General features: G+C 42.9%; 1 protein-coding gene and 1 long non-coding RNA gene across 6 annotated transcripts in view; one reads left to right on the plus strand and one right to left on the minus strand.

The window, feature by feature from the left end:
- greb1l (GREB1 like retinoic acid receptor coactivator) overlaps positions 1 to 16,789 on the minus strand; it is a 48,113-nt gene that overhangs the window by 10,342 nt on the left and 20,982 nt on the right. For 3 of the 5 annotated variants that reach the window (XM_030403879.1, XM_030403877.1, XM_030403878.1), the window contains exons 2-18: positions 15,118 to 15,229; positions 11,415 to 11,574; positions 11,148 to 11,321; positions 10,830 to 11,006; positions 10,482 to 10,658; positions 9,377 to 9,499; positions 7,524 to 7,646; positions 5,766 to 5,903; positions 5,544 to 5,669; positions 4,379 to 4,516; positions 3,764 to 3,949; positions 3,198 to 3,497; positions 2,961 to 3,089; positions 2,545 to 2,679; positions 1,961 to 2,161; positions 1,689 to 1,869; positions 934 to 1,123 (exon numbers count right to left, since the gene is read on the minus strand). In XM_030403879.1, the coding sequence (XP_030259739.1) occupies positions 934 to 1,123; positions 1,689 to 1,869; positions 1,961 to 2,161; positions 2,545 to 2,679; positions 2,961 to 3,089; positions 3,198 to 3,497; positions 3,764 to 3,949; positions 4,379 to 4,516; positions 5,544 to 5,669; positions 5,766 to 5,903; positions 7,524 to 7,646; positions 9,377 to 9,499; positions 10,482 to 10,658; positions 10,830 to 11,006; positions 11,148 to 11,321; positions 11,415 to 11,571 (2,655 nt within the window). In that variant the 5' untranslated portion in view covers positions 11,572 to 11,574; positions 15,118 to 15,229. The remainder of the gene's footprint in view (positions 1 to 933; positions 1,124 to 1,688; positions 1,870 to 1,960; positions 2,162 to 2,544; positions 2,680 to 2,960; positions 3,090 to 3,197; positions 3,498 to 3,763; positions 3,950 to 4,378; positions 4,517 to 5,543; positions 5,670 to 5,765; positions 5,904 to 7,523; positions 7,647 to 9,376; positions 9,500 to 10,481; positions 10,659 to 10,829; positions 11,007 to 11,147; positions 11,322 to 11,414; positions 11,575 to 15,117; positions 15,230 to 16,789) is intronic. The other 2 variants (XM_030403882.1, XM_030403880.1) reach the window with 1 other exon arrangement.
- LOC115573194 (uncharacterized) lies at positions 4,094 to 4,531 on the plus strand. Its single transcript, XR_003982239.1, has 2 exons — positions 4,094 to 4,210; positions 4,318 to 4,531. It is a non-coding gene; the product is annotated as an uncharacterized LOC115573194 (long non-coding RNA).

Genomic DNA, 16,789 nt, shown 5'->3' on the forward strand with positions numbered 1-16,789 from the left:
GCTGCTTTTCGAGACAGTAATCAAACGGTATAAATAATAAATGACAGGTCCACAGTGAAAGAGCAGTATTAGTAAAAGTGAAAGAATTAAACTGAGAACATCGTTGTTGTGTAATGCTCCTGTTCCTGCTCTGTCACTGTCAGTATATTACAATCCGAGCCCAACTATTGACTCCCCACCACCTCCGACCTACTAGTCGGTACAGCTGAGCCTGTGGTCCTCTGAAAAGAGGCAATGTCCACTTGCATCAGTTGCATAGTCTTTTACAATCCTGAATATCATGCAGTTTTTCCCAATTCAATAGAAAAGACAAGAGGGATCACTATTTTTCCTATCTGCTTTGCTGTCTTGTTAACTGTCACAATTGGGGAGCCACAGCTCTAAATATCATCATCCAGACAACGTCACTGTGCATTCAGCTCAGTCTAATCTGAGCCTGACCTTCACACCCCTCCTCTGCTCTGATACTCCTTGGAAAATAACGTATTAAAGATCTGAACCCCCATGATGGAGTAAGTGTTAACATAATTGTGACCAGACACATAATGACCTGAAAGCAGGCCAAATAAACATTCTGAGGACTCAATAGCACCTCAACACGTTTCCTATCGTCTTCTACAAATGTCAAATGAAGGCAAAGATAGCAAAGCAATCTCTCATTTAACATCCCAACTGTCAGTGAGGGTGACGTCCCCTCTCCCGTGAGTGTAATTGCAGTTTTAGCACACCAGGTGGAGCAGCTAAACCACAACTGTGACGAACCATGACGTTTTAACTCAACAAAACACAAGATGTAAAGCAGCTCAGATAACAAACTGTCTGACTTTCATCGAACAGTACCTCTTACAAGTTTAATGTTGTCTGGTTTTTAACAAAAACAACATAGTGTTTCTGATTTTGGGGGGGGTTTTTTGCTGTTAAATCAACACTCACCAGACTTTCTTTGGAGGGCCAGTGAACTTCGTTGTGGGTGCTGATGCGGGACTGGCGGGTCTGCAGCGTGTACGGGAAGCAGCTGACCTGCAGGACCAGGAGGTTCATAGCATCGAGGACTTCCTGGCAGTTTACCACCCGGTCGGCCAAACCCTGCAGCTCCCCGTGGCACACAGAGCCCGACAGAGCACTGGAGGACAGGGAGGAGGGCAAAGTGTTTGAATTTGTGACGGATATTCTAGATTCCTAGATGTTATGGACGCAAGTAACAACTCGATTAGGGTCATTTATGTTTGCAATGGCTTTTGGTTTGCTTTGCAAACTGCCCAGCGTGTTTTAGGTCATTCCTAAGATCCTCCGAGAAACTGGAAGTGCTCTATTTTATGCTTCTGGTATCACAAATAAAAAAAATAATAAAAAAACGTTTTGGTTTAAAGAAGCAAAAGATCCTTAAAACTAAAATGTAAAAAAAACGTCCAAAATCACTGATCCAACATCATTCAAACTCAAATATTTCCTAAACTAATTAATAAAAACAGGAAACTGAAAGTATCTGAGCTACATTTGAGCAAAATTCAAGGTAACAGACACTCTGTGCTGTATCTGTTTTGACTTCCACGCAGCTGTTCTCCTCTCTCCACTTTAATAAGTGCATCAAAAAGGTCGAGGCCACGTTTGCAGCCATAACAATCATCCCACCATCCCACGGCACAGAGCAAAATGTCGTCAGCAACTTGTTTCCAGAGGAGTCTTACCTCGTGAGGTCGACGTGGGAGTTGTCGTGGATGAGGACAAACAGCGTGTAGGGGTTCTGCTTGACTTTCCTCATGAAGGCCTCCATCTTGGCGTGAACGTCGCCGTCCAGACGCACCACGTACTTGTCGGGTTTCTGATAGGCCGAGGAGGCGTCTTCGATCCCCAGGTCCACGAGCACTCCTGAGCAAAGCAAAGGACAAAATGATTTTTGAGACTTTTTTCTGATGATATGTGATCCGGGCAGGTGGAAAAGTCATCCGTGGACACAAACCTGATTGTCTGATGCGCTGCGCCGTCTGGTGTACCAGAATGTGAGATGGAGGGACCAAAACGAGAAAGTCCACTTTACAAAAACGGCCCAAATCAAGATTCTGGGTCCCTGAGTCAGCGATGGAGCAGACTTGAGAAAGGAGGCTCCGGGCCACACTCAGCTGGGTCGGGTAGATCTGAAAGACCTTGGTCAGCAGCTCTGCTACAGGGGGAAGAAGAGGGAGAACGCATGCAAGTACACGCATTAATACGTGTGTCAATTTAATGTGCAGCAAATCAAGAACGACCTCAAGCAATACAGACATTTGAAAATTGGAGAATATTGCCAGCAATGACAAATATTGATATGAATTCATTGAGAGATTCCATTTATAGTACAGTTAAAACTAAAGCATTCGACTAATGAGAGTGTGGTTATGGTCTGGCTGGGATGGCAGTAAAAAGAGGCGTACAAATCAATCACAGAGGGCTGAGCAGACTAACGATATACACAATAAGAAGAAGTATATATAATGAGGTTTTTCGCTGCCCCTGGCTCGTGGGCCCGGCAGCATAGACAGTGAGCACGTCGGAGAGCAGTCTGACCTCTGTCTGAGGGCGGTGACATGCTGGCAGCCTCCTGAGAGTGGATGTAGTCTGTGACATCGCCTTGAAAGGGCTGGATGACCTGTCCCTTCCGTCGGCGCTGGTATCGCACCAGCTGCTTGTCCAGATTGTCCCCTGAGAAAGAAAGAGTCACATGACGTCACGTCTTGCAGTTGTTTTTGTTTTCTTGCTTATTAAAAGCAAGATGCGCCTGTGATTGAATTTTGGGGGTTTTGTTTGTTTCTTTTTACAACGTTTTTTTGCTTTTTTTTCAGCCAGTTTAAACTAAAATATCTACGTCATCAATAAAATCACATGCGTATGTACAAAGTACGTGACAGTGATGAATTCATTATTACCACCCGTCCATCTGTTTGTGAAGCCATAAACAGCTGCCGTGTGGATGCAGCACTCACCTAGCGAGGTGGTTTTGAAGTGAGATGCCAAGATGCTGACTTTCCCTGTGATGAGTTCGTAGCTGATTTCCTTCAGAAACTCGTTGGTCGTGAGCATTCCTTCGGCCAAGGCCCGCGCTTGGTACTTCCCTGTGTCCAACACGTTAATAAAAGACGAGATTATAACAATGTTAACGCTCATATCGTGCATACGTAACAGCCAGGATACATGATTGCAGATAATGCAGCAGCGCTCACCCAACACAAGCACGCAGAACTCGTTGCCGGTCATCTTAGAGGCGCATATAATGACGACGTATGTGGGCAGGCACTGCTGGTGGTGAGGGCCCTCGCAGAGAGAACGGAGTGACTCTGAGATGCCCTCTCCCAGAGAGCTATGGGTAACCACGACCTGGACGCTGCCCCCGGAGACGCTGGCCTCCAGCCGAGCCAACCAGGGCAGCTGGGTCGGGGAGATGGCGGGACCACCGGGGCAGCACAGCATGGCCTTCAGAACGATCTGCTCCAGCTCCTCCCTCAGAGGAATCTGCTCCGAGCCTGTGGGAGAGATTTAAACACGATGGGTCATTTCCTAGGGAAGCGCACTTTTAGTTCAGCTCCGTCGTATGGAGTGTGTAGAATATTAAATGTTGCAAAATAAACATCAAAGTGGGATATTTGTTTTGCCAGTGACATTTCTGTTTGCATAAGACAGCAGCACCTCCCGGTCATCCACCCCACTTCCCTGTGTGCTTTATAACAGCATACATCCAGCATGTGCGTTCAGCTTTCAGGGACGGCGAGGGTGTGTGTTCGCTGCTCACCTAAGCGTGCAAGATACTGTAAAGTGAGCAGGATCATCGTCTCCACGCAGAGAAGCTGGCTGCTGTTGAGGCCCAGGGTCTCCAGGGTTTTGTCCGTCAGCTGGCTGCTCTTATAGCAGCTGACCAGCAGGGGGCTCACCACTATGTCCCCAACATTCCCATAGAAATAAGGTAAAGTGCCGTGCCCTGAGGAGAAAAGACACAGTGAGAAACATATAGTAGCCACAAACAACAGCCTAATGTTTGAATTGTAACACTTTCAATTTGTTACTATGAAAACGTCTAAACACAGCGAACTGAACAATAACAAAAAACAAATAAAAAAAAAAGAGATGATTTACAACTTGTTTTGACACATGTGTACCATTTTCTGCCTGCAGAGTGATATAGTGTAACATTATTGTCAGTTTAATTAGCGCTATGTATGACAAGCTACATGTAGGCAGGGTACTTCTACGATGGAAACATTCAAATAATTTGTATCAAAAATTGTTACGATGGCCGAAACTTTACAATTTACTCGATGGTTGATATCGTTGTGATATGCCCTGCAGGATGACACTTAATTGGCAGTATGACAGAGGTGCAGTCAGATGAGTGGAGTGAGGCTCGTACCGATGAGGATGACAGGGCGAACTCCTGAGGAGCTGAGCAGGTTGTCGGGGACGATGACGGTCTCTCCAGCGTTGATGGGCTGAGGCTGAATGACTCCTGGTACAGGCGCCTGAGGCGACGACACTCCTAATACAGAACCTGGAGGGAAGTAAATCACACGTTAAAAAACCTTAACCAGAGTCAGAGTTTTTTGTTTTTCATTGGTTTTTTTGGTTTTTTTTTTTTTTGGTTTCATTTATAATTTTTGTTGTCAATTAAATTCAGTCTAATTGCAGTCAGGATGGGTTTGAACAAAAAACAATTTCCTGTGTATTTTTATGTCAGTCCAAATTCATTTCATTTTCCTCAAAATTCAATTTTCTTTACTTCTATTTCAGTTAAACATACAATATTCTACACTTCCAGATCAAAATGTCTCCACGTATAAGTGACTCCACATATGTTATATATTTTGTTGAGTTGTCAGCAAATGTGACTCAACGTAACATGAATAAAACATAACACGGCAGAGTCACGTCAGATGGATTTTTATTTGCGATGACGGCTGTTCAAGAATGAGGACAACAACTCCCACGATCCCACGCTACATGCTGTGTGAGAGACACGTAGCTGCAGATATTTGATTCTAAGTGCTCAACTAAAATGTTTTTAGTTTTATATATATATATTAACTACAGCGACCTTGGTTTCACATATCTGTGTTTTTTACATTAGCAAGCAAACACTGCAGTGATATTTGGGGTTGTTTTACTGCCTCCACAGGACTAATACAAATGAAAGAATAAAAATCAGGTCAGACGATTAAGTTGAAACGACGGTTGTGTTTTTTGACCATGATTACATGACTCGGCACAAATCTTCCCTGATCATGCAATTTTTAGAAAATAATTTCTGCCACAAACTCTCCAGCTCTATCTCCATGGAGACACTGGGTGAATCATCCCTGACAACAAGAAGGACATCAGGGATGATGTGTACTCATCCCCAAACCCGAGGGTGCAGAGGGCTGATAATCGACACAGTCTATGCAGAGACACACTTCTGCACACGCAGTGAAACGAGCTAAAATAGAAGATCACATAACATGCGAGGGTCAATTTATAGCTCATCTCAAAGTGACTGTGGTAGAATTACATTTCAGATCAAAGAGCCATCCTGGACTGACCTGGAGAACAAACTATTGGCCGGATGGCTGGCACGGGGACGGCTGTCGGTGGGACAGGTACCAGCGAGTTAGGGTGCCAGCTCCGGTGGCGCTTCTTTGGAGGCCCCGAGTTCATGGCAGAGGACACTGATACATGAAAAACAGACACACAGAACAACATCAATGCAGAAAATGTAGCAAAAAAACAACAACTTTATTTTGTCTCAAGAGCGAAGGTCTTACCAGGACTGTCGCCTAAGTCAGCGGTGCGATACCCCTGACCTTGAGGCCCTAAAGAGACCTGGGAGGGGCTCAGTAAGGGAGGACGCCCGTCAACTCCTAGACCATTTGTTGGCCCATTCACCCTCAGAGCTGTGGGTACTGGAGACGCAAACCACACGTAAATACACAAGAAATGTAGACATTTTACTACGTTATTGGCATTCAGGGTTCCAAATACAGGACAGCTAAAGGAGTGTCACAGAAATGTGCATTTGCAGCGTGCATTTTTTTTTCCCACACAACATCATCGTTGGATGTAAAGTAACTGCCTGTCTACTGTGAGTTTTTTCTTGGTGAGGAGCTTTTCAAAAAAGACAACAGCATTGCAATCTTGAATAATTCCTGGTTCTTTGTGCTCCCGGGCTAAACATTCTCTGCGAATTTAAATGTACAATACGTAAGAATTGGCCACCTGTCAATTTCATACTCCAAACCAACAAACAACTGCAGCTAACTTGCAGCTGCCGTTAGGTGGTCAGCTCAGTTAGCTGTGCAGTTAGTGGGCTGGACTGGGAGCTCAGAGCAGTGGAGAAATGTTGGGGGCTAGCTAGTTAGCATGCTAACTTCAGTTAAAAGATATCGGCAACAATACATTTACATAAAACATCCATCTCTTCACGTTCAGTTGAAAAAACGTGTTTATTTTTGTATATTCTTCCATTCAAGTTCTTACATATTGCACCTTTAAAGGTATCCATAACATATGTTTTAGTTCACACTAAAGCCGAATAATTTGAACCCTGACACAATGTATCTAATGGTTGCTGAAACAACAATTAAATACGTAGACACAGGTTTGCTCTAAATAACATAACATCAGCATGTTACCATGCTTACAGTGGAAATGCTAATATATTGACAAATATGCAACCATGTTCACACTCTTAGTGGAGCGAGGTAGCACAGCTAAGATTGATGGGAATGTTAATCTTTTTGCAGATATTTAGTCGTGATGCCTAATTAAAATTTTGACCTGACGATGGTGCTAGTGGTGAATTAATTTGACCACCAAGATTTTAAGCATTTATCCTCTGGAATCTTTGAATGTCTCTCTAAAAAAAAAAAAGTGATGGCAATCAAAATTCAGAAGCTGCCGTCATTACAGCCATGCTACTCACTTGGCTAAGGAATTCTAAGTAGCTAATTAACGCATAAATAAAACGTAAAATTAAACATATTTCAACAACTGCAATCATCAGCAGAGGCTGAGATATACATAAAAACGAGCCAAGTCAGAAAACAATAGCATATTGATCTCCTACACATGAACGTCAATTGCCAATGACCATAGTAACCATCTTCCAATCTCATATATTCACTATGTTTGCAATACGTTAAAACATTGATCGGTACGTGTAGCGCTTGCTTGTCAATATCACAACCTTTAAAGGGGCTAATGGATAGCAAGGCCTTAGAAAGTCATTACAGCATTCCTTCCTTCTGTATTGATTCCTGTGTGTGTGTACAAGGGCTAGTGAGTGTCTGTGTGCAGGTCAGGGCAGATGTTAATCTTGGCTCCGCGGTCAGCGATGAGTCAGTCTTATGCTGAAAAGTGTCAAAAGCCTGGATGAGACCAAAACTGCATGTGGAGTATGTAATTGTGTGTGTTTATATAATACAGCCAATGTACAGCATAAAGCAGAGGGGAAATAACTCGATAATGTAATTGGCTGGTAAAACAACATGAAAATTCCAGGGGGATCTGAAAAAGAGCTTCACCTATCGGGAGGGTCTTGTTTCCTGGTGTGGATGCTAGAGGTTTGAGGAAACTGCAGTCTCTGCTGAGGTCCTGGCTCCCGAAAAACACAGAGGATGCTTGCGTCACTCTGGTGGGCGGAGAATCTGGAGGTGAAAAACAAATGACTTAGGAGTTTATAGTAAAAAACATCTATAACTCAACAACGCCCTGCCACGATGTATGTGATGTTCCCCTTGTCCATCGACTGGCTACAAATCTTTTGGGATCTTTGGCCACAAAACTGCAGCCATTGGTTATTTCTGTTGCTCCTGGCCTTCATTTATCAAAGTAAAAATGTTGCAGCTGTATCCAACGTCCACTGCACAATACAAACAAACCATAACTCCTGATTCCATTAATCATTTCAGGGCAAATTCAGAGCAGGGAACTGTATGTCAGCGACCTCTTCAGGAGCAGGATGTACCTGGAGGTGGCAGACGACGAGCCCTGCAGCTCTGCTGTCTGACACCTTAAATTGTGAGATCTCTGCTGACAGGCAGCTTCCAGGTTCAGAACAAATCGATAGCATAAGCCTGGGAGCTTTTTTCAATCAAAGAGGGAACAGACACTCCCGTTGTGAGAGGTCAGAGAAGAACAGCGTCTCCCTGAAGAGAAGCAGGATCTGCCTCTCCATCATGTGACATTTAGCTGTTAGTTCACCTGCAGAAATGAGTCAGGGCTTTATCGCATTACGCTGTTACAACTTCTACGTGTCATGACGTCAATGACAGAAAGTGAAAGAATTAAGTCAATCTAATACAGGTGAATAGATATCATCATAATCAATCATTTTTTCTATTACAGTTTTTTCTAAAATTGTATGGTTACGTGTGCAAATGATGTATTATATATTCAAATGTGAACAAATTTCCATATGTTTCTAGAAGAACTAGAAGAAATGCAGAAATAAATGTTTAACATTTCTTTCCACTAGTCGGAAAGAAATGTTAATTGACCAGTTTATCAAGAAACATGTTTTTGTCTAGCTTCTGTTCTCTCAAGAAGTATTCTGACCAAATATATACAATTTCCCCTATTACAATGTGACACTGAAGCCAAGACACTGCAGGTGAATAGGTTAAAAAGAAATTGTAGTTTTGAAGAAGAATTTCAAACTTGGAATTCCAATTTTTACATTATTAATGAGATAATAACACAAACTCAATATATGAGGAAAATAAATATAAACATAGTAAAATAGTATGAAATTGTGTTGCTGTTGAAGCATGTTGGCTTTTTTAAAGACTAGCCACATAAAGGCTTTTAAATAGTTTCCTGATACATGTCCTTATAGTTGGAGTGCCTGGATTGCCTCTGGCTTTTAAAATAAACACCTACAGGGTGTATTTTGGACATTTTGTTTAAAAGGAGAAATTCTATGGAAGCAAAACGGTGCAAAACATTAAAATTGACCATTGCTTAAAAAGGGACAACAAGTTTTAACCTGACATGTCTGGCCCTTAAGCTATGTTCTGTGCAGAAATATGCTAAAACACGTAACATTTCAGTTTTATCGGAAATGGCTATTTACAATTGATGAAATGTAACCAGAATAAACAGCAAAGCCTCAAATCAACAGAGAGCGATGAAACACAACACACACAACCGCCCCTTCATCATCAACTGATTTAAAAGCTGAGTGCTTCAAGTGTCAGACCACGCTCATGCAATACATATCAGGGGGTTAACCACCACCCGTCTCTACAGCAACAACACGAAGCATGAACCAACAGATACAATGCCTCCCGTGTTGAAATACTGTCTGGCTTGTCTAAATATTAATTATATAGCACAGAGGTTATCTACACATCCAGCCCAGAGTGTGAAGTCTCACCTGAGAGGGAAAAGGGAGAGGAGCTGTGTCCGCTGGTGCCGCCGTTTTCTTTACTGCTGAGAGACGAGGACGAGCTGGGCTTTGACGTCGACGCGCTGCTGGAGAACTGGCGGGATTTACAGTCTGCGAATGCCCGAAGAGAAGCAAAACTGTTATGCAGTATGTGATGGCACATCATCGTAAAGGCTGGCCTTAAAATTATATAAGGCAGTAGGAAGGAATGGGCGACAAAATCAAATATATTGCTTGATGATGTTGCGCTGCTATGTTCCAGCTTACAAGTTTTATAAACACGAGGAATTCAAATTGTGATCATTTCACCGTTTCTGACTAGAAATATGATGGATGATGAAAATCTGGAGGGGACAACGAGCCACATTTGAAGGTAAAACAACATATTTTACAACACGTTAGCTAACGTTAGCATTCAACCACTTGCCAGCTAACGTTATTGTTTTATTGCATCCAGTGCGTTTCACTTCCTGGTTTGAATAAAGGTGTTCAAAATGTGGGATGATATTTTAGAATGAATTTAACTCCTTTCCTATCGTATACTGTAATGTGCATCAAATGCTAAAGGTATATTGTTTAACCTTTAAATATTTTAATGCCCCTCCAGATTTTTACAATCCATTGTCTTTTCAGTTGCTGGACAATAAGAAAGACGTGAAATGATAGCAACTAGTCGGATTTACTACCTTTATACAACTTGGAACCTAACACTACGACATTTGAGCCTGATGTCACAGAAAGATGGCCGCTACGCGAGTATGGTCGAAAAATGACGAAAATGATGTCAGTGTGCTGTAATGCAGCGTTTAACACCTTAAAAAGACGACACTTGTGCTATATCACGAAGTGACGACATCCAAAATCAAGATGATTTACAGTCCCACATCATGATAATCATATAATGTTGATATATTTTCAAAAGAATTCCCACAAATGTGAAAATGCAATGGGAACAAGCATAATGGGGAAAACAAGATTTTTTTTCAAGTTCTAACTGACTTGTTGTTCTTAAATTTGTGAGTCGTTCTGTTGAATAAATAAGTGTAACACAGGCGCAGAAATAAAAAGGCTGGGATTTCGTGAGTGTTTTTACCTTTCCAGCAGATGAGTGGTCCTTTGCACAGAGCACCCTGAGAACTCTTCACCAGGTAGTATTTTAAGTGCTTCTGCTTCTTGGGCTGGGTGGATAACTTTAGGTTGATGTGGTTGGAAAACTCGGTGAAGTATCTGAAACCCTTTTCCCCACAGCCCACACAGTTTCCTGAAAAACCTGCGGGTGATATGACAGAAAGAGAATTAGTATCTTATTTTTGACAAACCTTATTTACGGTCCAGTGCAGCTGTATGCGCAGCACAGGCTGACAACAAGGCCCTAAGACGATGCTGATGGCTATCTGTCTCCTCCACTCTTATCTCAGAGCAGGGAGGGGGGCACACTGACCTAAAAGTGCATTTTTCCCATTCTCGTCAGGCAAAAAGCGGCGGTCCACGGCGCACACCAGGATGTGCTCGGGGACGCTGGGGGACTTGGCACCGACCAGCTCGAAGCCTGCTGGGACTTCGATGGGCTCTGTTGCTATGGAGACCAGGCGAAGGTCCTTGCCGGCCTGACAGAACCCTGAAGGGAGGGGAGGAGAAGAAACAGATGAGATATTGGATGAAATAGAGATGTTTTATAGCTGTATTTAATTCAAACTACAATATAACGATGTGGTGTTTTGACAGTTATTATCAAGGCTTTTGTGGGCGCCGTGCTGACCATCCAGTGTGCAGCAGCCGTCAGGTACAGGGGTCTGCAGGTAGGGAAGTGGAGGGCTGCTGCTGTCCGAGTCATCATCGTCCTCCAGCTCCTCTAGATCGTTGGAAGAGTGGCCGTTCATGAGCTCTTGGCTCGGCGGCTCCCGTCTGTGCAGGTCAGCTTTCGGCTTCATGTCTGACCGACGTTGGAAATCAAATTTCAGTTAGATGTCGATTACATAACAGTGTAATAAAAGACGAGATCTTGTTTTTTTTAGTGTTTTCCTACCTTCCATGTTACCAGGATACGGCTCCGGGTCGAGGTAGAGCTGTGTGAAGATGGGCTGTGGATCTCCACTGCTGGAGCGCAGCGATGCCTCAATAGAGTTGTGGAGAGCCTCTTCAAATCGAGCAGACTTCAGCTGCCCGGCGTACGAATTCCCCATTGTCTGCGAGAGCGAAGGGAGAAGAGCTGGATGTTTATCACGATGCATTGACTGGTTATGTAGAATGCAGTCATACAGAATAGCAAAGACAGCCAACTGGCGTGACTGTGTATATAGGGCCTGCTTGTCAGATAAAAAAAATGACAATATAGGGTGCATGGATCCCTGGGAGACTTGGGTGACACTTGGGTCTGGAGCTTGTTTTTGTGTCAGTTTTTTTTACATATTAAAACAAGTCACCGTCATCTTCAGTTGTTTAGGAGAATGCTGCAATGCTGGTTTTGTGGACGATGACGTACCACCCAACTTTCCAGCAACATGGGAGTGAACTTCTCCTTTAATTAAAAAAGTCGGCCTTCTTCTACTTAAAGAAAGGCACCCTCAACAAGGAGGAAGTTCGGACTGGAAATGGATTGCCAGAACAAAAAAATTACAATACAAGAGAAACTAGAAAAAATTCAAGGGAATGCCTGCAATTACACGTGTATTTGCATTTTAGGAGGAGGAGGTGCAGATATGCCATGTCGAGGACAGCATATTAAATCTCTACATGTATCCCTTTTCCCATCTTAAGAATGCAGGCATACCATGATTTGTCAATTCTTCAAGCAAGAATGCTGAATCTTCTGCTGAAAGATTTCCTAAAATGACTGCAAACAAAACATCGTAAGGTTTCGGACTGTTCTTCAGACAAAGCTTACTATCGCAGTACATCACATGGGACTCTGGGTAATTGCTCTGGCAGATTTTATAGCTCAAACTATCAATCAGTAAGTAATGAATGTTGGCGCCCTGCTGTTTGGTTTGGTACTGGTGATATCCGTCCTGTGATACATTTTCCAGGTTAACCAGAGGCTACTGCATTAATTGACTTTCACAAGCACCATTGAAAGCTTGCAGATGCACACACACGCAAAGATTTTTCTCTACGTCAGCACAAACATAATGGCCAAGGCCAGTGGCTTTTTCCAGTCTTTTTTTTGGCTCTTTCTCCTTCTGTCACCGCCTGCTCTGCCCCCGTGCCCCCCTCCGCCCCAGTGTCCACTCCGTGACATCTGGCGGGGTCGGCCGTGTGGGCCCGAAGTTGGCTGGCTCTCTGGTGGCAGGTGGCAGCTGGACAGAGGGCCGAGCACGCCGTCTCAAAGGACAGAAGAAAGAAAGCAATCCTAATGCGGTGAAAAGGCAGCACTGACAATTCCCATTCCTACATCACGGTGTCCATTCATTAGACAATGGAGCTTCCTACTCAAACTCCCTCTTTTTCAATTTGTTTCACAACATTTCGCTGGATTTGTTTTTAATACCAAGCCAGTAATCAAGGGTGTTCAGGCTGCGTGGGGCTGAGAGTTGAAAGGAAAATAAAGGGAGTTTTGGCTTCTATCCTGACACATGAGTTTGGCCAGAAATGCCTTCAGTGTTTGTTCTTGGACTACATTGGACTGGTGCAGACCAGAGCTGTGGTTCATCAACACTGGAGCGGCCAAGTGGAGGCCAGGTTGAAGACTTCAGCTGTTTGGGAACTCTTTCAGTCCTCTTTCATGTCTCACAAAGATCCTGCACAGCTGTTGAAACACTTACATGACAAGGTTGCGTTGCAAGCTTCATTTCAATGATAGTCATTTATATAACTGAGAAAACCCTGAGCTCAGAGTGTAGCAATGATTTAAAAAGAGTTGTTGAGTTGCTGCTGATGTGATGGACCTTTTAAACAAATTATGTGTTTTGTGAAACGGTGCTCGAAGGCTGAATTACAAATGTAGCTGTCACGATGCAAAACACTTATCCAAACTGAAATAATTAAAGCTATTTAGCACTTAACAAAGGCCAGCAAAAGGGTCTATTTTTCAGATCATTGGATTTGTTAATTACGACTACTTTTAAAAAAAAATTAGGGCTACCTTACAATTTATTTAATTATTGATTCTACAGATTTTGTTCTTCATTAACTGATCAGTTGTGTTGTTTATAAAATGTCAGAAAGGAGCGATAAGTGTCCGGCTCAGTCAAATATTTAGTTTTTGATGACCAAAAGTCTGAAACCCAAACATCAGTCAATTTTCTACCTGATATCAGAAAAAGAAAATCAAGTGAAAAAAAGAACCGAAACTCTTAAGTGATTATAAATATAGTTGACTTTTGTTTCCATTGACGGTCTAATCGATTAACTGACTTGATTTGTAAAATTTGTGAACAGATTTTACAGGCAAAATCTGCGAGTTGAAACACAGAAGTTACAGTGTCCTAATTTAGTTGAATTGCAGTTTCGTGCAGCCACCTCTATCAAGCGTTTGTGGTTTATCCTTCTGAACAGACGCAGCTTTCGGCACAATCTCTTCAAATAATGAAAACTACACCGTGTTTATGAGCTAAAGGAGAAATTGTTTCTTTCTTATTAAGCCAATTCTGATGTACAGTTGCACCAATTCATCTACACGCGGCATTTTGTTGAGGCAGTGATATGTGCTGTTTGATGTAGTCTCAAAAAGGTCGACTTTAGTGTTGAAATGTCAACTTTATCCTGCACTTTGTACTAAAAAAAAAAAAAACTTCTTTATCCTCACTCCTGACCCTAACACTCCTCTGTAGTTGTTGAACTCATCCAGGATAAGAATAATATGAATACATCATTTTGTCAGTCATATTTTAATTCATCAATAATGGGCTTGGTTGGAATAAAAGTTGGAGCTGCCTTCCTCCTCCCAGCACTCATCTTACCCACGCCTGGACGGGTTCCAGATCCCATGTTTACCTAACAACCTTCCTGGGGAGGAATCTGACCAACCCAGACAAAAGACAAGATTATTAGTGCCTGACTGTGCTGTCACAGAGATAAGAAGCTTAACAGAATGAAGCTACAGTATTTCTTGCTTAACTGATGGAGGAAGGCGGCTGCACAGAGAAACAAAGACAGAGAGGGTAAATAGTGCCTGAGGGGCGTTTTTTTTTTTTTAAGCGGACGCTGCCTGTTCGATTGTCAAGTCAAAGGAGGCTCCGGAGGGCCTCTTTGGCTGGCTGACCCCTCAAGCCTCAACGGACAGATTTGTCATTAACCTCGCACGGGGCCGGAGGTGAACACAGAGAATGACCTTTTATCACCTGCGAGACTTAAAACAAAGCTCGACTGCGGCGGAGGTCGCTTAACGGGTGTTTCTGGGGTGTGACTCAGGTGGTTGCTAAGGTCAGCTGCAGTGGCAAGGGAGGGGGGTCATTTCAGGTGAGTCAGCGGCTGCAGCCTGCTTGATGGATTGTCAAACATAATGAGTGTTCTCTACCAGGGGGGAAGAAATAGTTTAATGTTCATGGCTAAAAGTGGGCGTCCATGTCACTGAGTGGAGGCTTTAAAACTGCCTCTCAGATGCTCAGTCAAGGCCATGCAGCTCCTGGGTGGCAGCAACAGATTGTATGAATGTGACCCCAGGTCAGCACAAACTAGCCTAATCTTCACTCAGCGGATTTGAGACGAAGGAAAAATATGAGAAGGCAGACACTCAGCTGCATTTCTAACACACAAGCTTTGCATTACATAAAAACAATGAGGTGACTTACGTTGTCGGACTGTTCCCAGGCGTGACGGGACTAGTTCACCTCTGCTACATGCTGGATCGCTACCACTCAGCAGAAACTTTCAGCAAGCACATTTCACTCAGCGCTTCGAGACCTGGAGGAGGAGAAGGGAGATCTTAAGTTAGGTCGCTGACGAGGACACAATGAAACACAAATGTCACATTTCATATGTCCTGAAAGATAAGCTGTAGCCTGCCAGGGGCTAGATTTTCTCTCAGCAGCCAGTAATGTTGCAGTTTATGTTTGGGTTTTAATCTCAAATCATTACAAACTCAACAAAAACATAAGTATTATTTACTATGGAAAATCATTGAAATAGGGCTTAATGTTAAGGCAAACAAATCATCACAATGCACCACAATTTTTATTAATTTTTATTATTTTCACTGTAAAAACTTAATTTAAAGTCTTGACGATGTGACATTTGTTTGGTTCTTTACTGAACGAACATCTTTTTGTTCAACCAGGAAGTCTGTGCAGCACTACGGTGCTTCTTTATAATGGTGCTCTGTGACACATTTTACAATTTTGGAGACACACTGTTTGTGATTTTCCTAATATTATTTTTCAGTCCAATGCTTTTTTTTTTTAAATCAAAATGTGAAATAAAAGTGGAAATAATCTTGTCTGCTAAAGGTTGTATCACTTGAATCCAGCAAAATAAGTCTGTAGACCTTGGTAGTATACACAAATATCCTGCAAGATAAAACACAACGTTGAGGTAGTGTACTACTGAATGGAAAGCCAAGAACACAAGCTGTTTTCTGAAATGCTACAGATATCCAGGCACTGCAGGTCACCACAATCCAGAGAGCATACCCATTCACAAAATAAATGGGTGCACTTATGGCCACCCAAACAATAACAGTGGCTCCAACCGTGACATATGTACTCACTATTACGGGCCTAAAAAGGGTGCAATTTGATACCATGGCCCCGGGCTATTTTCGTAAAAACACAATTGGGTTTCTTTAGTTTGTAGCTGCCCTCGCTGCACAAAGTCACTCCACTCTGAATGGAACTGCCAGTTACTTTGACCCTTTGACAAAGGATTGTTTGCCCACTCAGGCTCTGATATAACATAAGCAAAGTTCCCCTTCTAAACATTGACTGTCACAATCTACCCCATCTTCATTTTCTGACTGTCCAGTGCTATTCATGCACGCTGGCCTGGGGTCCAAGTCCTTCACGTAGCAAGTGTACATAAGCTGCTCCAGCTTGCATTCACTGGACCTTATTTTGTGAATGATTAGCCAGCTTGATACAGTCAACTCAGTGTACACTTAAAAATGTCAATAAGTCAGAAAACCTCCACTCTTTCACCTTCTGGCCGATTGAAAATGTCATTTAAGATAGAAGACAATTCCATCAGAATTCAATGTAGCATTGATCACGTGAAATGTACTATTCTAGCTAACGCAACTCCATGCACTGGGTGTTGCCAACAGAGGGAAGAATCTCAACCACAGGTTTCCCTCTGCTAATTACCCAGGGAGCAGAATCTTGAAATATTTTGATGCTTATCTAGTCGCGAGGGGTAGACGACACAGAAGGAGACGCAGATGGCTCCTGAGATGAAGGAGCCGTAAACCTAAGAGATCAACATGAGCCCAGCCCGGGGTGCTTAATAAGGTCCTGTTTTTCCAGAAATCCC

Source organism: Sparus aurata, chromosome 21, assembly GCF_900880675.1.
Source record: "Sparus aurata chromosome 21, fSpaAur1.1, whole genome shotgun sequence".
Classification (NCBI taxonomy): domain Eukaryota; kingdom Metazoa; phylum Chordata; class Actinopteri; order Spariformes; family Sparidae; genus Sparus; species Sparus aurata.